General features: G+C 33.0%; 2 protein-coding genes and 1 long non-coding RNA gene across 11 annotated transcripts in view; 1 reads left to right on the top strand and 2 right to left on the bottom strand.

Moving 5' to 3' along the window:
* Positions 1-1,234, bottom strand: part of Cndp2 (Cytosolic non-specific dipeptidase 2) — a 45,078-nt gene extending 43,844 nt beyond the window's left edge. For both annotated transcript variants that reach the window (XM_089230942.1, XM_089230941.1), the window contains exon 1: positions 899-1,234. In XM_089230942.1, coding sequence (XP_089087068.1) covers positions 899-927 — 29 coding nt within the window. In that variant the 5' untranslated portion in view covers positions 928-1,234. The remainder of the gene's footprint in view (positions 1-898) is intronic.
* A 2,629-nt stretch (positions 1,235-3,863) lies between these two features.
* LOC149086577 (uncharacterized) lies at positions 3,864-6,523 on the bottom strand. Its single transcript, XR_016192560.1, has 3 exons — positions 6,401-6,523; positions 5,756-5,847; positions 3,864-4,870 (listed from the first exon to the last, which is right to left on the bottom strand). It is a non-coding gene; the product is annotated as an uncharacterized LOC149086577 (long non-coding RNA).
* A 1,660-nt stretch (positions 6,524-8,183) lies between these two features.
* Positions 8,184-24,173, top strand: part of LOC149086576 (uncharacterized) — a 79,807-nt gene continuing 63,817 nt past the window's right edge. The window contains exons 1-3 of one of the 8 annotated variants that reach the window (XM_089230939.1): positions 8,184-8,337; positions 9,553-9,653; positions 14,675-14,983. In XM_089230939.1, the coding sequence (XP_089087065.1) occupies positions 14,746-14,983 (238 nt within the window). In that variant the 5' untranslated portion in view covers positions 8,184-8,337; positions 9,553-9,653; positions 14,675-14,745. Of the gene's footprint in view, positions 8,452-9,552; positions 9,654-14,674; positions 14,984-24,173 lie in introns of all 8 variants that reach the window. The other 7 variants (XM_089230932.1, XM_089230933.1, XM_089230936.1 and 4 more) reach the window with 7 other exon arrangements.

The raw sequence follows: 24,173 nt of genomic DNA, 5'->3' as shown, positions 1-24,173 counted from the left end.
CGGGAGAGAATTTCAATGTCCGCACTTTTAGAAATATTCACATCATAATTCTGCCTTAAATAAGTTACTTTTGAAATTTTCATTTTTTTTTAATTCATAGATTAAATATCGAGTACAATCTACTTGTAGGGACCAGGGGGGCACCAGAACCATTCAAGTGCTTAGGGCAGGCATCTTCAACCCGTTGCTCCCTGGAAAATCCAGAGTGCTTGAGTTCGTGCTCGCGAGCACTTGGTCAAAGTTAAAAACCTTGTACAAATTGCATTTAAAGACTGAAATCAATCCTAATTTCATGCATTTGTATGTCAAACTTCCAGTAAGGGTGCTCTTCTTCTGATGATGCATACAAGTAGTGCTCCACTAGAAAAAGATTGAAGACCCCTTGGCTTAGGGCCTTCAAAAGTGTTAATCCGGCCCCCGTCTCCCAAAGATTATTCCTCGGAATTTTACATCTCTAAGAAATATGATGTGATTTAGGGAATATTCTTTGATTTTCCAAAATTTTACTACAATCATTTAAATACTACTAACAATTATTTAAAAACTACATTATACTGTTACAAAAAAAAAAAAAAATTGAAGCCTCCTTAAAACATGGCCCCTCCCCCCATATGTGATACAAGGAACCATTAATTTACTCGTAAAATTAATGTCCTAAAAATTATCTCGGTTACTTTTTTAGTTGTAATTTTTTTTCTTCTAAAAGATTAAAATGACAGAAAAATGAATTTGACTTGTGAGCAAAACCGAAAGTTTTTAAGGGAATTAATAATTTCTGTTATTAATTTCTATTAAGCTTGCAATCCGCGCTTCCTAACAGAGAATATGAATAGTCGAGTATAAATCCTCTAAATTACAAGGTATTTATTATGTCGTGTACAAATGCTAGACATGTTACCTCAAAATCGGTTTCAGATCAACAGCCATATGGACACTCTTTCAGGATCTTCCAACGGGTGAATGGTGCGAATGACACGTCACTCGAGTTTTTATAACTTTCGAGGAAGGAGTGGCAAGTAACTCGTGATTTCTTGTCACCGGGCAAAAGATTTCCTAAGAGAATTACAGGCAAAATTTTTGTAATCGGGGTTCACGCCAACTTGGCGACTTTCATATACAGTCAGCAAGATTTCCATAATCGGGGTTCACGCCAACTTGGCGACTTTCATACTACCCATATACAGTCAGCAAGATTTCCATAATCGGGGTTCACGCCAACTTGGCGACTTTCATACTACCCATATACAGTCAGCAAGATTTCCATAATCGGGGTTCACGCCAACTTGGCGACTTTCATACTACCCATATACAGTCAGCAAGATTTCCATAATCGGGGTTCACGCCAACTTGACGAAATTTTTTCGTCGCTAATGTGTGATACTTAGCTGTATATAGTAGCTGTATCAGAATAGAACCCTATATATACTCAGTATACATAGGCTGACCATATTTCCTCGAGAGAAATACGGGACATTGCGTTTCCAAATACGGGAAAATACGGGACATCGCCAATTTTCACCAAAAACAACGCTAAATTCAAACAAAGTTGCCAAATATTGTTGAAATTACGGAAAAATCACAATGGCGGGAAATGATGCAAATTGCAGTGAATTACAATGTATTCCACGAAAGACAAACGTTCAAGGCAAATGTGGGAGATTAATATTCTCATATATAGTTGTAATTATCGTAAAATAATTTATGAGTTGAAAAATAATATCAATCTTTGACTTCAATAAAGAATAAAAATTCAAGTTGGCTTCGTGTAAAATACGGGAAAAACCGGGACACTTTTGCCAAAAAGTCGGGACGGCCAAAAAAACAGAAAATACCGGGACTGTCCCGGGAAATACGGGACGTATGGTCACCCTAAGTATACAGTACATGAAGGCGTATCCATCGAGCTTATATTACTGGAGGGAGATCAAGCCGCCGCGACGTCGTCTACATCTAATGCAAGGAAACCACGTGACTCGGGGAAAACAAACACGATTCCCCCATAGAGATCAATGTTAAAATTGCCGATTTTAGCATAGAAATGCGGAAATTTAGGAGGGTTTTTCGCCGCATCAATAATTTTAGAAATTGTATTGAATTCTCGATTTTTGAAATATTGAGTTCTCTTGAAGCCCAGAAAATTAAATACAGAATAATGAGCCAGACCCACTTTCGAGGTGGATATCCATGCAATAACATTAATTTCAGCTTTTTATTTATATCTTCTCAAGCACAAAAATGAAAATTAATGTCTCCGTATTCTCTTATATTATCCACTTGCATCAATCCATATAGTTTAGGGTGTTTTGAAATTAATTACGGAATTATTAGTTTAATCAATTTTGGATTTGTTTCTTTCATTAATGCTGAAATTATTTCTTTCATTAATGCTGAAATTATTTCTTTCATTGATTCTGAAATTATTTCTTTCGTTGATTCTGAAATTATATCTCATTAATTCTGGCATTATGTCTTTAGTTAATTTTGGAATTATATCATATGCTGAGATTGACTTGGAAGTCTGGGGGGGGGGGGGGGGAAGGTCATTATTGCTGGGAGACACGATGATGATGATGTCAGCTCATATATACATTAGATTAAGGCGACTTGATAAGGGTACCCCTATTGTGGTGGCTATACCAAGACGGAGACCGCTGACGTCATACTCCCTCCAGTCGGGGCTAACGAGAAAGAGAGGGCTATGGCACTCCGAGCAGAAACGACGATCACGTGACCAACTGGGTCCTAACTTTTTTTCCCTGTTCCCCCGTAACATGACTTTCTTGCAAAACATCCTCTGCAATAGCCAAGTTCTTCCAACTTTGCGTATTTATATGCTGCGAAAAATCGCAGGGAATGTTCTGCCCAAAGCAGTTTAAAGAGAAAAAATGACATAACACTCATATAACGAAATATTAAGCTTCCAAGTCTTTCTACACAAATTTGAATGTCATTTTCCCTCAAATATTGGATATATTTTCTTACTAGACAATTACTGTATACAAATCTCATGGCCCCCACATCCTGGAGCAAGGCTCCTAGGCGATATGGGGCCCCCAATGTCAAAGGTTGAGTCGACTGGTCTAATATATATACGCAATATATTATGCAAAAACCTGTGAATAAGACTTTGTTTTTTGAAAAATGATAAACACTGGAAGAATAAAAAAATTTTTTTACTCTTAAAATTGGGATAACAAACTGCTGAAAATACACTGCACCGATTTACCTGCTAAAAGCAGGAAATATCTGGAAAAGAACCCTTCAAGTAAATTTTATCAGGTTCACTAAGTATTATATTCCAATGCATTTTCATAACCCTCAAATGACAATCTATTGGTCAAACACGTACTGAAATAAAGTATATTTGCATTAGCGATTCAAGATCTATAGCTTAATTCTATGCAGTAAAATACAACTTTTTGCCCATTAAAGAAATTTTGTAAACTGCTTATTCACTGTGAAAAAATACTGAAATATGAGAAAAAAAATCAGACAGATGTGTACAAAATTTTTATTTTTCAATAATTCAATGCATAATTTGTTACAAAGCTGAAGTTTTACAAGAAATAAAAACCACCAAAGTGTTGAAGCTACCAAATACTACAAATGTAAACAACAATTTCGCAACAACCACAGTTGCTCCAATTTTCCCTCACACCCCCTCCCCCCCTCCAAATAAACCACTCGGGTGGATGGGTTTCTAGATTTTAAAATGATAGAATCCTGTCATTTTTGTCTTGAACATGTAGAATATTTATTTTTGTTTATTGTGTGCTGTTTTTGCAACCTACTTTGAAAATTTTTCTAAACATGAGTTTGATCAAATATAATTTTTGAAAGAAAGTTTTTTTTTTTCCTAACTAAATTTTTCTAGAAATAAAATAATTTTGTGGGAGCATACTACCACCTTGATATCTTAAATCAGTGATTCTCAACCAGTGCTCCGCGGAAACCTTGGAGTTCCGTGTGCAATTTCTAAGGGCTCCGCAGCGACTCCAGGAAAATAAAATAAATCAGTAAATTTGATAAATAAAAAAGGTCTACAGGGGTCCGCCATAACAATTATATGCAAAAAGGGCTCCGCCATCGAAATTATATACAGAAAAGCGAGTCACAAAAAAGGTTGAGAACCACTGTCTTAAATAATGCTTAAAGGGAAACCTATCGTAAAGCAGTTCTGTGTGTTTGGAAATTCCAAATTATTCTCTACTGAAACTACAGATTCTGCTTCATAAGCTCAAAAACCAAATAAGAGCAATAATAATCTTTCAAGTTGTTTTAATTATTGAGTATTGCACACCAAAATACAGTATAATATTTTAGCGTATATAAACATGGATGAAAAATACAGGATCTTTTCCAGAAGAGGAAAACGTCAACTACCACACTTTCTTTCTGGAATAAACATTACTTACTTGAAATAAAGGACCTTCAACTCACTCACAATAAAATGTCATCTTAAGAAACAGTATCACAAAAATTGCAGATCCCCGTAATGACATCAAGAAATTGACGTGCACGATTTGACACTCACAGGAATGAAATCACCACTCGAAACACTGGGACCAATTAGAAACGTAATACTTGAACCACTGGAACGAATCTAAAACATCTTGCCATGCCCCAGTCGAAGATAGGGCCAGTGGGAATCTCGTCAATCAATCCATGCGCATCACTAATCAGATGACAAGGCATCAAGAGACCACAGGAGAGTCATAGTAACTCCAGCTGTTTTAACCCGCACTCGATCACAGGCTCATCAGAAACATACAGCAACACGTCAGCGAGAACAACTACATAGAAGAAACCAGCATATCTTTCCGATGAGACAAAACTGTTCTCAGATGCATTCAACCCTTCAGAAAGTTCCCTAAAAAACATTAAAAATAAATTAAGCGAAATCTCCAGAATTTGTTACAGATGTTAAAACATTGTCATAACAGATACAACACACAGCAGAAAACAAAATCAGCAGTGTTTTTCAACGGGCCCCCATGGGCCCTGCGACAATTATTTACTATTATTACACAAAGAACACATTTAGTGCTGTGCAATTGTAATTTAGTACTTCAATTTTTTTGATACATAAATTATTAAAAAAACACATTTTGGATTTTACGGGAAGGTAACATGGAATTTGCCCTTCGCTACAGGAGTCTGTGTTGTGTGTCTTAACATTCACTAAGGGGTCCACTACATCAAAAAGGTTGGGAAACACGCTCTACAGTACAAATACAAACACTTTCAAAATGAACAAAGCATAAACATATAAAATGTAGGCTAAGTTCTTACAAAAACTATTCAAACTTATTTTACTGTTCATTAATAAATGATTACACAAATGTGTATCAATGAAATCTGCATGAATATAATACTTGAGTGTAACTTTTACAGGGCGTTCAATTGAAGCGTTGATGAAGTGCTCGCGAACATGAAATCAGATATGAGCATTGAGCACCTTGGTGCTTCTGGGAGAAGACTGCTAATGCATAACATTTGCAAACCTGCTACACAACATTGCTGGAGCATTGCAATATATAGTGGATCCCGCTTATAAGGTTTTTAAAAAATCTGGCATTGAAAAATATTGTAAGTGGGAAAACGCTTTGAATGTGGGAAATCTTAGTACTTCTTACTAAGTAATTCTTATTAAGCATTATAAGCAAGAAAACATTATAAGCGGGATCGACTTTATACGGATAAACAGAAGAAAAAAAAATTTATCCAATATTGAATTTGAAGGAAAATTGCTTACTTTTTTTACTGTGACCTCAGAGGCTCCTCGCTTGGCGAACAAATCGTTGATCACCAACTTGCCACATACATCGCTTGGGCAGTGCAATCTATCTATAAACAGAAAAAATAAAAACCTATTAGCCAATATTGAATTTAAGGAAAAATTTCTTTTTTTAGTTTCTTGAAATATGCAATAAAATTATACACAATGCTAATAAAAAGAAACGATTTTACTTTCCTTAATATACCATTACATTTTAAATTGATAAACCCACTCATCTTTTAAAATTCTATTTGCATTATACTAACCATAGCCATAATTTTATTTAAGTGATATGAGCGTATATGTGCATTTTATTTACATTATACTCTCATCATAGGCAAAAAATTTGCACCATACATGTGTATCAACGCTTTTCTAGATGATTTGAATAACAATTATTAGTTACTTTAGTCAAGCTGTTCATTATTTCGCAAATTTGCGATTTAAGGTATAAAATTAAACTTAATTAATTATTATACCCCTACTGATTAGTTAAATCATGCAATTTCCATGCCAGAAATACAAACAGCTTCGCACTGGTAACATACACAATTTGATTTACTTTATACAGACAAATATGTTAAATTAATAATAACAATGATGGTAGTATTTAACACTCACCTGCATTTGCATGTTTCTCAGAAGCTAAAATTGGCAAAGATAAAATATTATTCAGCTTGAGATTATTAGATCGCATATTCGAAGCACTGAAAAAATGCCTTCCTCTCAGCAGCTAAAGCAAGCAGCAACACGAACGAGCGACGAAAAAAAGTAGGACCCAGTTGGTCACGTGACTTTCGAGTGCCGTAGCCCTCTCTTTCTCGTTAGCCCCGCCCTCCAGTAATATTAAGACGACTTCATATTATTAAGGAGTTCTAGTAATATAAGCTCGATGCACGAAGCTCATGTTTGGGATAGAGCTCTAATCCAAGGAGGTTATAATCATCGAGTTTATATCAAGTAATATGAGCTCGATGGTTATAATTAGAGCTATGCATTTGCATATTTTGGCCTTTTTTAGCATTAATGCATAAAATCGAAGAATTTTCAGAATAAATGCATATTTTTGAAAGTTTATTCAAGCGTAATCACACACTTTTTTTATGATCTTTCAAATAAATATTTCTAATAATACAGTAAAACCTCTCTTTGGCGGGATAAAAAAAAATTTTTTCGTAAATGAGGGGTGGCCGTTGATCAGGGATTTGAAATGAATACTTCTGTTATACGAGGTGAAAATATTATTTGGCCGTAAAAAAAGGGTGACCGCATCTGAGAAGGGTTTTTCACTATTTTTATAACATCGGGTTTTCTCTGCCGCAGGTGGAATTTAGGGAATTATAGAGATGTTCATATTTTCCAAATATCAAGTGTTCTGTTATTAAGGCTATTTTTAGAAATATGTCAAAAGCATTCAATTCTTTTAGAAATAGTGTTGAAATTATTTTATTACTAGTTATTCTGTTACTGAGCAGCTACAACAAACTAGAAATTAAAAATGCCTAAATATAAAAAATATGTAGAAGTTTTTTGCCTATGCAGGTAAATATGGGGATAATTTTTTGTAAATGAATATGCACTAAGAAATAGAAAATATTCATTTTAAAAGCATATCTGCATTTTTGCATAGTGATTTTTTTAAATGTATATTTTCTCAGTTTCGATAATTTTCACCTTTTTCATGATTTTTTAGTGTATATTTTGGGTTTTAATGCATATTTTGGCATTTTTAAGTGCATATTTCGGCATTTTAAGTGCATATTTCGGCATTTTAAGTGCATATTTCGGCATTTTAAGTGCATATTTCGGCATTTTAAGTGCATATTTCGGCATTTTAAGTGCATATCTCCGCATTTTTAGGTGCATATTTTGGCATTTTTAAGTGCATATTTTTAGAGCATATTTCGTCACTTTTTTAGTGCATATAATCCGGGATCTAGTTATAATACATTATTATAATTCGTTATTCTTTCCTCCATGTTTGGTCGCGCTGCCGGTCATGACGTCACCACTAATGTAAGACGACTTCATATTAAGTAAGAGTCTTACTTAATTACTTAGTCTTACTGTAAGACTAATATTAAGGAGTTCTGCACTAATGCACCCTATCTTGACCATATGTTGACTACCCTATCTTGGCAACTGTTTTTTGTAGCACAGTTAAATTAACAGTTTTTTCAGTGAAGCTCATTTGAAAACAGTGGCATTGGAGCCAGTGGTCAGGGCCAGATTAAGAAGTTTAGAGGCCCTAAGCACTTGAGTAATTTTGGTGCCCCCACAACTTTGAATTTTATTTTATCCCAGAAAAACACGGAAAGTTTGCTGCATATGGTCATATTAAAATTCTACTTTTTTGTGGAGGTGTTTCTGAAAACTTTAGGTAAATTAGGAGTGGCAACATTCGTTTGTGAATCCGGGTCTGTGTGGTTTTTTTTACACAAGGTTTCTAGAATATTTAGTCTAGAATGTACACTGCTCTCTCTGAAGGAACTATATTTTTTGCGAAGATACAATTTCATCACAGGATGAAAGTATTACCTTCGCTATAACAATTAAAGGTGTGAAAAATTCATTGTTTTTATGAAACCATGTTCACAACACATGTACAAACCTCGTCTATCATGTTGATGAACTCCACTGTGTTGGTGTTGCCTTGATATCAAGCTGCTGATGTAAATAACCGTGTATTATATATATAATATGAAATGCTAACCTGTTTGTGTAAAGCGTATATTTAATAACAATAACAAAACAAAAGTTAATTTTGTTTTTTTTAAATTTCATGATGTTTGATTTCGTATTGGTTTTTATTTGAATCTTTTTTCATTGCTTGGTCAATTCAAATGATACAATCACATGTTGATTCACAAGTTTGAATGCTTAATACGCTGTTGGTTAGATCGTCATAAGGCTGAGTTCTTGAATGGACAAAACGAGAAGCATTTCTTAATAGCTACTTAAGACTGGTGACATGTTTGAATTATTGGAGCTTCAAGTTAAAGCTTTTGACTCTTGCCGATTAATCTTTATCTTTTGTGCAATAATCTTTGGTTTATGTTTGGGTGCTTGATCTCAGTTTCAGTTAAATAAAAAAAAGTAGGTTCTCGATTGTTTTTCTATGGGATTTGATCATATTATATTGTGTGCATAAATCTTTTTTCCCAAGTAAGGTTAATGTTAGTACTAGGAAAAGAAAACCACTTATTGTTCATTATCTAATTGTGGCTTACATTTGAATACAAAATTATGTGCAGGTTGCGTGTTTGTGTAGCCCAACAAGCAATTTTTAAACCAATATTTTTCTAATACTTTAATACAAGATATAATGGAAAACTGGAGCAGTATGTAGAGATACTGCTTTTTTTAGGAAGAAAAATTCATCTCTACCTTCATGGAGACTCAAATCCCAGTCTGTTGTATATTCTTAGGGCACTCCTCATATGGGGATACTCAAATTGAACTCCAGTAGCCTCTACTGGAGAGTTGACGTGAATGACTCGAGTTGCCCATTTTCCCTCAAAGCATTCTAAAAAAAACTCAAAGCCCAGGAAAATTAGTAAAAACTACACAGCGTAGTTCACCTTGTATCCCCTGTACATTATGTAGCAGAAAAAAAATCCAATTTTTAGTGATTCTAGCAGCAATGGAGTTGATAATATTTTATAATTATAACTAATCATCTTACATTATTATTTCTGCAAAAAAGAAAATTATGCAGTACATCCATACATTAAAAATAAAATTCATTGTATACTATTGGTTACGGCCAACAGGAAATGGATTCCTTGCATTCTATGGAATTAAAAGAAAGACTGACCAGGAATTAATAAATCAGATGATTACTCCTGATGAGTGACTGTTAATAATCTCTAAGGTAAGTCAAATTCATGTTATAAATATCCAATATTTGAGGGGGTTGTAGTTCTATAACATAAAGAAGCTTTATTTCTTTTTAAAAGCTGACTGTTGCTACCATACAGAGAGAGAAAAATGTACCTAACTGTTTTTCTTGGAGGGGTATAGGGTTTACCTGTGTGTGACCTATATGCATTCCATTTGAGAGGGGTTTGGGGTTATGTGTAATATAACTGTTCATCTTGTTATGAAATTCAGCATCAAGCACACCTCCTTGTACAATATCGACCAATGAAAATTTGAAGGGATATTTCAAGAGTCTGGATACTTTTGTTGCATTCACCTAGCGTGCAATGTGGCATTGGATATTTTGTTGCGATATCCTCGTGCAAGGAGCTCACTTGAAATATACGTATTCTCAATACTCTAAATCAGGGTGGCAGCTTGCCTTCTTGGGAGTCCCGGGGTAGATATTTTATTGGGTCCCGTAAGAGGGAAAAAATTATGCAAAATAAATGTACATTATTTGTGTGGCCTCCCATTTGGCTCGCGGCCCTGGGGCAGTGCCCCAGCCTAGTTACAGTGCTGCTCTGGACATTGAATCTCCTATCAGTTGTACGACCAAGTATCTCTGTGTGAGGAAGCCCTACACAGAAATACTGAAGTATTATGACTGATAGGAGACTCGGTATCCAGGTGATCCAACACATATATTTCTATGGAGCTCCTCACACAATGATAGTGGACACAAAATATCTTGCACTACTAGAGATACTACTATGAGGTGAGAATATTCTCTTGAATGTAAAAATTGGAGAATAATTGAGAACATTCATTTTTCTTTTAAATGAATTTTTTTTTACTAATGGTTATATTATGAAATATAAATCAGTTTTTTCATTGCCTAATATTTAAAACAAAGTAATTTTTCGCATAATCACCCCCCAATGACGACTTTTAGTTTCAGAATATTCTTAAAATATTCTCTTGGTCGTGTGATGAGAGGTTTTAAAAGTTTAGTTATAAATATTTTAGAAACCTACAGATTAAAACCTTTAAAAATTGTTTCAAAATTACAGGCCTGTCATTTAGGGGGTCATTGTCTCCTCCGGCTTTTGAAAATACATTAAAAGTGCTATATTATATACATGGCCCCCACATAGGGGAGGCTGACAGGGCTCTAGCCCTGGGGCCCGGGACAGTTATCATCATTTTTTTGTTTTTTCACACTATAAATTAACTACAGAAGGGACCTGTTAAAAGTCTGACCGAGGGGCCCGCAAAAGATTCCAGCCTAGAGGCCCCCGCTACAGGATGTGGAGGCCATGATTATATACATACATTGAGTACATGTTCTTTGCCCCCCCCCCCCCCCCCTGGAAAAAGTTGAAATGATAGCCCTGCAAAATTAGGTAAATTTTCAGAAATAAGTTCAAAACAAAAAATTAAACCAAAGTCGATTGACAAAGGAAGCTATTCTTATATAATCACCTTCATTCTAAGAAGATACAGAACTGTTTTCTTCAATGTACATACACTTGCATTCTGTATCAATCAATTTCTTTGTAAGGTGTGTAATTCAGCCATGTTGGTTTCATTTTCTTGTTTTTAAACTTTAATATTATGGGCTACAAACTTTAGTATTCCCGTCGTCTTGACAGGAAAAGAGACGGGGACATAGAATATTCTCTCAAGGGACTACTATTGTAAATTAATAGAGAATATTCTTATCGAAAATAATGAGACTCATAATAAATCCTCTATAAATAACTTGAGAATAATACATGTTATTACATATATTCTTGAGAATACTCTATGGAAGGACTTGTACCCCAAAGCAGAATATGCCGAAGTCTGCGACGTACGTCGCAGAACAGTCAGTGCTATTGCAGAACAATCTGGAAGAATTTTAAGAAAAATGTAGAAAACACGATTATGGGAACTGCAGAACATTTCCAGTCAGTCGAGGGCTCATTGCAGAACAATGCAAAACATTCTACTTTGGGGGACTTGTATAACTGGAGAATATTCTCTGGAAGGACTATTATTAATAACTTGAGAATAATTCTTAAGTTAATAATATTTAAGTTTCGATAATATTCCCCAGTAATTTATAAAAGTAGTCCTTCCAGAGAATATTCTCAAGGATATTATATATAACTATATATTATAAATAACACGAGAATATTCTCATCAAAACTTATAAGAATATTCTCAAGTTAATTATAATAGAAATTCCTCCAGAGAATATTCTTGAATATTCTCGTTGATGAGATTATCTTCTAAAGATTACTCTTGAGAATTTTACATCTCTATGCACTACGGAGTCATTGGCGACATTACGTACTAGTTGAAAAAGTGACAGGGAAATATTTTTCATATTTGCATCGGTTGAGGTTGCACTTCTGTAGAATGCAAGGAATCTGATTCCCTTTTGGTTGTGTGACAAATAGTGTACGATGAATATTATTTTCAGTGTATGGATGTACTCCATAATTTAACTCTTTTTTTTTTTTTTTTTCTTTTTTTTGTGGAAATAAAAGTGTAGGATGATTATTTTGAAAATTTTTCAAAAAATCATCTTTATCGCTGCTAGAATCAATAAAAATTTAAATTTTTTTTACCCTGGTTCATAAAATGCAGGAAGATAAAAAGGTGAACAAAGCACGGTGTCATTTAAATTGGTTTTCCTGGGCTTTGAGATTTTAACTCTATTTTAGTGATGCAGTGTGAGGGAGAACAAGCAACTTGACTTTTTCAGGTCAACTCAACTCTAGGCTACTTGAGTTCGATTTGAGTATTCCCATGTGAGAAGGCCCTTAGTGCACTGGTATGGTATATACGAGAGACTGGGATTTGAGTCCCTGTGGAGGGAGAGATTAATTTTACTTGACAAAAAAAATACCAATTCTACATATAGTCAGTTTTCTGTATATCTTGTATTAACAAGTGGGGAGGACATCTTTCCTCTACATAATACTTTTAATACTGTCTGGTCTGTTAATAATATCGGGTCTGTTTAGCCAAAATTTTACTGGCCCTTCACAAAATACAAATGAATAAAACCATAAATTTGGTATTTCATTCCTTTTGTGATAAAAGTTTACTTAGATTTTATATATATATAGCTTTCCCCACAAAATAACTAATTTTTTCACAAAATTAATGAAATATATTATATAATATATTAAATTGTGGACTCATTAGTCCACAAATATAATGAAAATTTTCTTAAAAATAGGAGGGTGCGGTAGCCTAGGTCGATAAGATACCTAAAGTACCAAAAGATGTTTAGAGGTGTCGCGAGTTCAATACTTGGTTCGTCCTTGTCAGAAAACTTTACGGCGACATGACTGCAGGGAGTCCTCCATCGAGGGGTTAGCGCACAACCTCTCGATGAGTATAAAAAACAAGCCTGCCGTTCAGAATTGGCAATAAATTTTAGGTCTCGTCTAATTAGCCCTTGTATGCAGAAAATGACTGTAGTGCGACAAAAATGATCAAATGATGATCTTAAAAATAGGATCCTATAAAAAAGTTTGGACAGACCCTTGGATATAATGCTGAGGGGGTGCACAACCTCCAGCCTACAGGCAGAATGCAGCTTGCCAAAGTATTTCATCTGGCCCGGTAGAAAAGTATCAATACACGCAATGCTATAAATACCTAGGCCGACCATATTTCCTTCATAAAAATTCTGGAAATTGGGATTCATACGGGATATCACCAGAAAAGTGTCAAATGCTAGTAAAATTGCCAATGGCAACCAAAAGAAATTGTCAAATGCAAGTAAATTTATGAATTGTAGCTGAAAAATTGTCAGAGGTAAGTTAAATTGCCAACTATCGTTAAAATTACTGAAAAAATTACCAATGGCGGAAAATAGAAGGCTACTGCAAGTTGCACTTAAAAAATTGCAAGTTGCTTATAAAGTCATTCAAATAGTTTATAAAAATTAAAATACTTTGCACATGCAAAAGGAATAGGCCTATATTTATGACCAATTAATTATGATAGTCATAATTATCGGAACATAGTTCATAAGTGGTAAAAATAATCTTATTTTTTGTTTTTCAAATATTCAAATGCGCCCAGGTGAAAATAACGAGAAGAAACTACATTTTATAAAAAAAAAAAAGTAGGAACAGCCAAAATTATGAGAATGTTCTGCAAAATACAGATCATGCGATCACTCTGTATATAGGATTTTGGCCCGCAAGCATAAGATATGCTGCATATCTAGCCTTTGGACTGAAATGGTAGTATGGACCCCCCTGATCTTGACCATTGGCTTGTGCGAAGTGGGGAAGAGTCAAAACCCTTCCTCTTAGGGGGTCAGCAGCTGAGATTATAGTGTATTTTTTCAGTAAAATACATGAATCCCCACCTCAGGAAGTAAAAAAAAATTACCCCCCACACTGTATAAGAAAATTCTGCACTATTGATTTTGACCAAAAACACTTCAGGTTGGAACATTTTTTTTCTGCCAGAATTTGTAGATGAGAATTTAGCCTTTCTGTCATTTGTTTGAAAAATGTCTTCAAAAAACAATATAAAGTTTGCCTTGGGTACTTTCCCTGTGTTTTACCCATGGTCCTCACAAGGGTAGGGTTGACTGGGCTCAAGACAGTTCTTATAATTGTTTTTGTTTTTTCACGTTATAAATTCCCTATAGAAAGGCCTGTGAAAAGTCTGGCTTGGCGGGGGGGGCAAGAGATTCCGCCCTAGGGGGCATGGTTTTACCCACAGCTACTGTGGATATCTTTAGAGGTTTTATCGTGCCTTGGAGAAAATGTTTTATGCTCTTTGTGAGAATGAAAATGCATGACATTTCCCCTGCTCTCGTGACAGTAAAAGCATCACTTGTATAACTTGGTAAATTTTTTTTTCTTTATATAATATATTCATTGAATCAGTTGAATACTGCAAGAGAAAATATAAAATTATGCTTTTAAAAAAAATGTATAGGGCCTACTGTGAATCAAAACTAAACTTTCTATAAAATATTTTTCTCAGTTTTGCTCTTTTTTTTATATTTAGATCATTGATTCATTAGCCAGTATGTGAGAATGATGATTTTATTACTCTGAGGAAGTTTTACCAAATTTGTTATGGCCAGCAACAGACAAGCTCAAAGCTCTGATGATGATGACGACCATATATTTAGAGCTACAAAAACTAAACGCAAGAGGCAGACTGTTTTAAGCTCTGAGGACAGCGATGAAGACAGTGATGTTCCCATTAGGCCAAGAACCAGGAGAAGAACATTAAAGAATACCCTCATATTTGATAGCGGGTCTGATGGTGATGATAATAACAACAAATTTGATAATCATTCAGTTATGAAGAGTAGGTATCATGTGTGTTCTATTAATTTTAATTTTCCCTCATTCAAAAAAGCATGATTATTTGTTTGAATGCTGTATGCCCCTTCCCTCATAAGACAATGAAATTTTGAAATTGTAAGTTAATTGACCCCTATTTGAACAGGGGTTTTCAAGTTTTAGATGGTACAGTGAAAACAATGATAAGTACTTGCTACTGCCGCCCAAACCTTGCATGAAAAATACGATGTGACGTAAAATAATATTCATATTCAAATAAAAGGTGGTAGAATTTAAAACAGTGAGTATATAAACCTGGGGTTCTTTAATGCACAAATTTTCAAAATAGTGAGGAAAGTGAAAGAAGCATTTTTTTGTATTTTCTTTTGCTATAAAAAATTTGAATGCAAAAAAAAATAATAATAATAAATAAAAAAAAAATAATAAATAAAAAAATAATAATAATAAATAAAAAAAAAATAAAAATCGTGCTTTGCAGTCAAATTCAGCAAATCTGTCTTCTGAAAGATGAAATCTATATTTTGTGACTTGAAAAAGTCCCTCAATAAGACTCATTCAGCCCATTCACGCATTTTTTTTTCTCTAAAAATAATGCTGCTTAAAAAAAAAAATTGTGCATGTTCTTAAGGAAATTCAATGGTTTTAGAGAATATTAGGGGGTGGTGATTCCAAATCTGGCATTGGTTTTGTGAGATTGGCTCTAGTTTTTGAGAAAAAGTAAAAATTGAATTTCTCAATGGTAATACATAAGCAGTGTAAAAATCACATTGTTTAGAGTATGTGTTATCGCATAAACTAGAACCAATTGAGCAAAATCAATGTCAGATTCAGAATCGATGCCTTAAAATCACTAAAATATCTCTACCAATGATTTAATGTATTTATTTATAATACACAGTTTCAATTTGATTTGTATGCTGCTTATGGTGTTACTATTGGAATTTAATTTTCACTTCATCTCAAAAACTAGATTCAATCTAACAAAATAAGTGCCAATTTGGAATCAGTATTTAGCAGCATAATGAAAAAAAAACTTTAATAAATCAACTAGAATATAAATATCTATAATATGCTGAAAAAGTTTTTAAAAATCACCGAAGGAGAAGGGATATGTGTCAGTGTTTTTTAGTGGGGCACATATGTTCTAGTGTTACTGTGATAATGATTAAAATGCATTGAATCAAGTTATTTTTATTCAAATCCATTTTGCAAACGATATTGATGATAAAATAAAATGTCTATGGGCCATATATGTCCCAGTAGTAGCAAGAGTTAATAGACTTGTGGTTTCTCAAAGTGGGTGATATTTCTCCTGGCAGGGGGGGGGGGGGCAATAATAGTTACGCAAACAATATGGAATTCTATGAATTTGCTTAATAAAGGAGCAAGAGGGGTGAGAATTTTTTTTTTTTGAGGAGCGGTAGGACAAAAATGTTTGAGAACCTATGCAATAAATAGATCAGTTTTTTTTAACCTATCTTTTCTTATGGCACACTTGAACGTATTTAAACTTTGAAATGAGATTTTAAAAGTACAGTTTTAATGGTTGATTACTAACCAAACAAAACAATTTATTGCTAATTGTAATAAAAAGACAGCATACTTGAAACAATACTTAATTATGAAAGTTATGAAATGATGAAATGTTGTTTGGGCTTCTTTAGAAATAATTTAGTCAATTTCTTTGAAAATTTTTGCAGCATACTTATGATCTTCTCACTGTGGCTCAGTCGTCAAAGAATCTTGCAATAGATGATCATGTGATGTCAGATATTATATCAGTCAAGTTATCTGATGTAGATTAATATTGCATGAAAAATTGATTCGGATGTTTATGATATTGTCCTGTTGAAAAGTTATTTTGCAGGATGCTGATAAATGCCTACACGTGTATGCATTTTATTGCCAGAGCTCTTCTTTTTTTAAAAATTCATTTTCCTGAATGCAAATGAACAAGTTATAATGAAAAATTTAATTTTTTTTACACTACATGTGATTACCATCATATCAGTTTGAGGCTATCTGATGTGATATTAGCACATGTTAAATTCAACGGATGATGGCGTGCAGGCCTAAAGTTTGAGCTCAGTTTTAGGCTGCTTAAAATCATCAACAAAGTCAAACAAAATTATCCATTTATCAAGTTATTTTTTTGAAATTGGATTTTTATTTTAACATTTAAATGACCGCATATTATTTCCTGTAAGCTTACTTTAAGACCGGCAATGTTCTCATTTGGAAATGAAAAACAATCAAGAAATCTTGTTGCCGGTCTTTTAGGTCTCGGCATTGAAACACAAGAAATCTCGTGAGCGGTCGTTTAAGTGTTAATAGTATTTAAGACTTAACTTATTTTCCTAAAATATTTATTCAATGTAAAGCATGAGAAGTAAATTCAATATTTTAAAGTTGGAATTAAATTTTCATAAAATGTGAATCAAAATGCGGTGAAACTTCTATATAACAATTCTGAAGGAACTGGAATAAAAAGTATGGTACAATATTTTGACTGTATTTCATAAAATATCTATGAGCCTTTGTGGTTTTATCTTGTTTTTACAGGGCCCAGTTTTTTTTCCTTCATCTGTAAATCTGATTGGATACAATCAGGGTATGGAAAAATGAAAATCTATTTTTTTGTTTAAATCATTAAGAAAGTATATTTTCCTATCACCTACCTGTTTTTTAATTAATTACCTTAATCTCTTAAATTAAATTGAATAATTAAATTGAATTATTAACGAATAAACTACAAATGAACAACAAACAAATGAATTACAAGCAAACGATATGAGCACCACATACCTGTTTATGTGACATGGAAGGTTATTGAGCCTGAATTTACTTCATGGATTAATTTTTTTTTCATAGACTGCTTTCATTAATGAGGGCTACCCCCCCCCCCTTCCCCATAAAGTAAATGCCTGGTGGCAACTCAGTATCAAATAAGGTGCAGGTTTCTTGATTCACTTGATGTACAACACCAAAGGGCCATTCACAGCATGAACCAAATTAAAAACATTTATTTAGTATACAAACCTGTTAATGGCCAAAGCACCCTAACTTCACTAGGTCTACAATACAATCAATCAATGAAATTAGAAATGAATCAAGAAAAAGCAGGGAATATCAGTAAAAACTATAAATTAATCAGACACACGAACATATGTAGAGGGGAAAAATGCATAAAAGATGACTAATAAATGTGTTCAAAGAATTCCCAAATACACAACAAACAATAAAATGTTCATGTATACACAAATAAAATTCAATATATGATTTGTTAAAAATCAATCTAATTTAAATCGCCATAACTGGGATATAATCCTATACAATACAGAGGGACTACAAAAAAAGTCTGCCTTTTTTTTCACATTATAAAAATTGACAATTTTGTGTAATAAAGCTTCAATATATATGTAGCCAATATTTGCCAATACACATCTAGATGTGTGATTCACGCAACAAAATTCAGTTTTACTTCCAATTTTTTTTAAATGAAATAGTTGTTTTGGTAATGGTAATGGTAGTTTTTTTTAATGGAATTATTTTTATTTCTCTGTTTTTTCATTAAAAAAAAAAAGATACCCCTCTTTTTACAAAATTACACCTTAAAATTTTGGAGATTGAGTGGAATTACTCTTCAAAATTATTTTTTCGGTTAACACTGTATTAAGTTAATTTTTCGTTCTTTGTACTTATTTAGCTACCTTTGTCTGTGCAGCTAATTCAGAGCTGCTGCCTACCCAACTTTTTTTCCCAATCATTTTAGTTCATTAAGGATTCTATTCAATTCTTTTGAGTTTGTTTTTTGTATGATTCTATCATGCCCCTAATCTGACCACCTACTTTATGTAACACTGCTCTAAAGGGGATTTGTTTATAGATAGTTTTTTTAATGTAGGGCGTGGTAGCCCAGATCGATAAGATACTCGCGTAAAGTACTATAGGATGTTTAGAGATGTCGCGAGTTTGATACCCGGTTCGTCCTTGTCAGAAACTTTCCTGACACACTGGTACAACAGAAATGGCGGCACGACCACGGAAAAAGATTGCTACCACAGGGAGAGTCTCACACCGAGGGGTTATCACACCAACCTCTCTGTGAGTATAAAATAGATAAATTCTGTCATTCATTAAAGCTCACTTTACTACAAAGCTTTTACTCTGTTTGTAGGGAAAAGTAAGTAAACATGGGGGGATAATACCAAAGTAAAAATGACAATATGTAGTCCTCAAAACAAAACGGGAATAACTAATGCATCCTACAATTTCCCATTGCTGGAATGAACAATTACAGTTTTTGGGAAAGAACTGATTATTATCAGCAGAAATCAAAATCTCATAACTAGAGCAGGAATTATATGCACTAAAAAAAGAGGCAAAATATGTTCTAAAAATATGTAAATATGCACTTAAAAATGCTAATATATGCACTCAAAATTGAAACCAAAACTAAAAAAATCATGAAAAACTTAAATGTTATCAAAAATGAGAAAATACGCATTTAAAAAAATCATCATGCAAAAAAAGCAGATATACTTTTAAAATGAATATTTTCTATTTCTTAGTGCATATTCATTTAAAAAAAATTATCCCCATATTTACCTGCATAGGCAAAAAACGTCTACATATTTTTTATATTTAGGAATTTTTAATTCTCAATATTTTCTATTTCTCAGTGCATATTTTTTCATTTACAAAAAATATCCCTGCATATACACATGCATACTTCTACAGATTCTTTATTTAGACATTTTTAGTTTCTAGTTTGTTGTAGCTGCTTATTAACGAAATACCAGCAACAAAAGAATTTTGACACCATTTCCAAAAAAAATTTAATGCTTTTGGCATATCTATAGAAATAGCCTTATTAGAACGCTTGGTATTTGAAAAATACGATCATCTCTATTAATTCACCAAATTCCACCTGCGGCATAAAAACTTATGTTATAAAAATACAATGAAACCCCCTTTTTAACGGACACCCCTTAGATGCGATCACCCTTCTTTTACGGTCAAATAGTATTTTCCCTTTGTATAAAAAATTATGCATTTCAAATCCCTGATGAAAGGTCACCCCTCTTTTACGAATGAATTTTTATGTCCCGCCGGTGACTGCAAAAGAGGTTTTACTGTATTATTAGCAATATTTATTTGAAAGATGATAAAAAAAAAGTGATTATGCTTAAATAAACTTTCAAAAATATGCACTTATTCTGAAAATTCTTCGATTTTATGCATTTATATGCATTAATTCTAAAAAAGGACAGAATATGCAAATGCATATAATCCGGGCTCTACCACTACCTCCTATATACAAAGCCTCAGGACCGTTTGTGACGTCACCCACCCGAAGGCCGAGTCTGGTTTATGGTATTGCTAGAAACACCCTTTACAGGAGCGTTAGCTCACGAGTTAATCTAGTTAATTTTGTCTTCTTTTAGACCATAGTTTCCCAAACTTTTTTTGTGGTGTCCCATCGCCTCCCCCTTCTACAGAATTTTTCTCTCATCGCCCCCCCCCCCAACTCAAGCGAACCCATAGGATCCTATGTTACAGCCATTGCTTTCATCGCCCACTTTGGGGAACACTGTTTTAGACGTAATTTTTTTACGTAAATCTAAACTTTATATTTCCATAATTTGTGTGTATATTAATTTCTTCCAACCTTAATTGGAATTTTTTTTCAATTAGATTTATTCATCTATTAGTAGCCAAAGACGTGCTTCTGCTAAAATTATAAACAGCCTATTTAGTTATAAAAATATGGTATTTCTCGTGATATTCATTAAAATTTGCAATATACTCATAATAGGTGTTTACGTAGGAGTTTCCTTTTTGATGTTTGGATTTTTTTACGTATATAAATCTGAATTCCGTATTTGTAAACAATCTCATTTCACACTCCTGGAAACCGAAATTTTGGAATAATTCAATGTAATTAAGTATTCCAATGTCAATTTGGGAAAAAAAACTTTAGTATTATCCAAAGAGAGATGCTATTCTTGAATTTCATATAACATGCTCTTATTCATAATAGTCATTAAAAGTTTGCAATATGCCCATTTCTGCAGCACTGAAATCAAAAATACTTCAGAAAAAATTTATTACAAATACACACTCACATTACAAACATGTTTTTTTTTATTGTGTACAAAATAACATGATTTAAAAAATGTTCATGTGAATTTACAGTCAAATCCAGTTTTAACGAAAAACGTTATAACAAAAATCTCTTTTTAACAAACACTTCTCTAATGTCCCAGATAAGTTTACATAGGAACAATGAAAAAACCTGGAATTACTTTACAATGGAATTTTGTTTTAACAAAGCGCTTTCTCCAGTCGCTTCAAGTTCATTATAACACGATTCGACTATTATAAAAGTGTCTGTATTTTTCTCTTCTTTCCTTTTACATTACTTGGACATGAATTTCCAATACTTTCAGAATCTATAGGTTCATTTGCATTTAATTTATTTTCGTCCAACTTAGAAGTCTTGGGTGCATCATTCCTCTTTTTACAATAATTTTCGTTATTATATGCCATTCCTAAAATACTCCCACCCTTATAGTCTAAATATGATTTTATGTGGATTTCATCCGTCAATAAGTAAAACATGCTTATCTTTACCACCAATCAATGCAAATTTTTCTTTTGCATAAGCCAAAAAATTTTCATCATTCTGTTAAATTTTAGGATTTACATCATACATAGAACATAGCTTTGTCAGGGTAGATGAATGTGGCAAAATAATATAGTTACTGCTGCGTAAGAATTAGTACGCATGTGGAGATATGGAAAATAATAGGCAACACACACATAAAATTAAAAAATTTCCACTGTACCTGTAATGGTTTTTGTGACAAATTATCAATTTCAATTGCTCAGAAATGAATCATTTCTGTATTTACATTCTGCTCAATTAAATATTGTTCGAGTGTTCGAAGCATATCACAGATTGACTGAACAAGTGCTGAAGCATCTTGGCACATTTCATTGATGGAGTTTTTAACATCGCACAGAAACTTATGTAACATATTCACATCAGTTAGCTTTGTAGGTAATGCACACTGATTAACACTGGTCAGTTTGCAATCTTTATGAAAAGCAGTAACCATCAAATTTTCATCCACAACAACTGAGGAAAGTATTATCGGAATTGGTTCTGCTTGGATGTGAATGAAAATTATATTTTCTTCCTTCACAAGAACATCCCAATCCTTAGGAACAGGACAGTTTTTTCAAGCAGTCTTTCAGTTCATTTAAAGAACTATAGGAAAATCTTTTATTGTAGAGCTCTTTTTCTGCTTTGCTTTTCTCTATCGCAGCAGCGATTTGCTCACTTTCAATTCAAGATTTTTTTCCCAATGGACTTTCCCTGCTGGTAGAAGGGGTGGACAAATACAAGGGACATCCATGGACAACACAGGGAACTGCACCATCTCTGGGCCGAGGTTGAGGAAGACTAGCAGCAAAGTAATTTCCAGTCTTTTCATCATAATACGACACTTTCCTTTCAATATCCTCTTCGATAAAATGCAGCTCGCAAACCTGAAAAGAATTTGGTATTCAAATTTTGGCTTTATCCATACAAACATCCTTCAGAGAACTAGTAACTGTAACAAGTGACATTTAATGCATGTAATAAATTATCTGTAGTTATATTATTTAAAAATTAATACTATCATAATGAATATTTTGTTATAGTACAACAAATTTGTATTTTATTAAAAATTTACCATATCTTTAATGTTATTCGAAGAAATCTGACTACCAAGAAATAATTTCTGAAGCAAATTAAGGAAAAATTTAATTTTAACTTTGGAATAAGAATTTGTGAAATATTGTGAATTGTAAAAGCTATAAATATCAGTTCTAACAATGTTTTTAAGGATGTATGAAAAGATGAAATATCATGCAACTAACTAATACAAAATTTCAAAGAGTCTCTGTCCTCAGGCCTATACCTTTGAATAGAACAACTTTATGATATATAAATACCACCAGAAACAGTACTTACTCTGGAACTTGAGGTTGGTTCGAAATCCTTTCGCGGTATGGCTTTGATCCATTTCCTTTTCAGATTCTCTTCTTTTGGAAACCAGAATACTGAAACCTTAGGCCCAGTTTCATAATTGCCCTTGCAGTTGGTAACACAACACTTGAAAGGCATGTTGTTATTCTGCATGAAATGGAAAGATTGAAAAAAAATTAAATTTCACATTTTAAATTAGAAATTATGGAATGTTGTGAATCTTAAAATGCATGAACAATTTATTTTCATTGCAAGTCATGGCTTACAGCAGAGGTTCTTAACCTGAACTGTGTGAAAGAATTTTCAGAGGCAGGATAGAAGTGTATAAAACTTCAATAGAAATTAAAAGCATAGTAACTATTCATAAAAGTATCATGGATAGGTAATGATGTAGCCATGAAAAATTTTGATATTTTGCTCGTATATAATATCCCAATTTTTATAATGTAGAAATATTCATAAAATTTTTATAGAACTTATGTATATTTATTATATTATTTCATTTATTTTTTGTTATATATGTCATAGATTTTATTTTATATTTTATATATGTATATTATTTATTATAGGCCTATATACAGGGGGATCATTGTGGGGCGCTTGCCTCCCCTTGGCTTTGAAAAATACACATGTATATATACAAATATATATATATTCATTGAGTACATGTTCTTTGCCCCCCCCCCCCCCCCGAAAAAGTTGAAATGACAGTTTTGCCTATATATGATTTATTTTGTTACTTCAAAATTTTATGTTGTGAAAATGTTTTATGTTTCAAGTCATTCAAAATAATCCAGCAATATTTTTAATTTCTACGAATTAAAGAATTAGAAATATTTGATATTCAAGAAATATAGGAATCTATTTTTAGATGAGATCCATTCATAAATACTTTGGGTTCTAAAAAAAATTATTTTTTAATATTAATGCATTCTTTTTTTTGAAAGTTTTAAAAAATATTAAGTATTAGAGATATTTGAAGCTTTGTCCTGTCACAGGATAGCATATATAATCAAAAATATGTATAGTAAATTTAAAATAAATCTATGGTTAAATGATATTTTTAACGATATTTCTACCAGACTTTACTTTTTCACCACGTTAAAAGGCAGGAAACTCCTCAAGGTAGGCCTATTGCAAGTAGTACAGTACT

This window comes from Pholcus phalangioides, unplaced genomic scaffold, assembly GCF_987345545.1.
Source record: "Pholcus phalangioides strain wild (caught in Gottingen) unplaced genomic scaffold, Ppha-v1.0 ptg000004l_1, whole genome shotgun sequence".
Taxonomy (NCBI): Eukaryota; Metazoa; Arthropoda; class Arachnida; order Araneae; family Pholcidae; genus Pholcus; species Pholcus phalangioides.
This window is presented reverse-complemented; position numbering and strand designations above follow the sequence as displayed.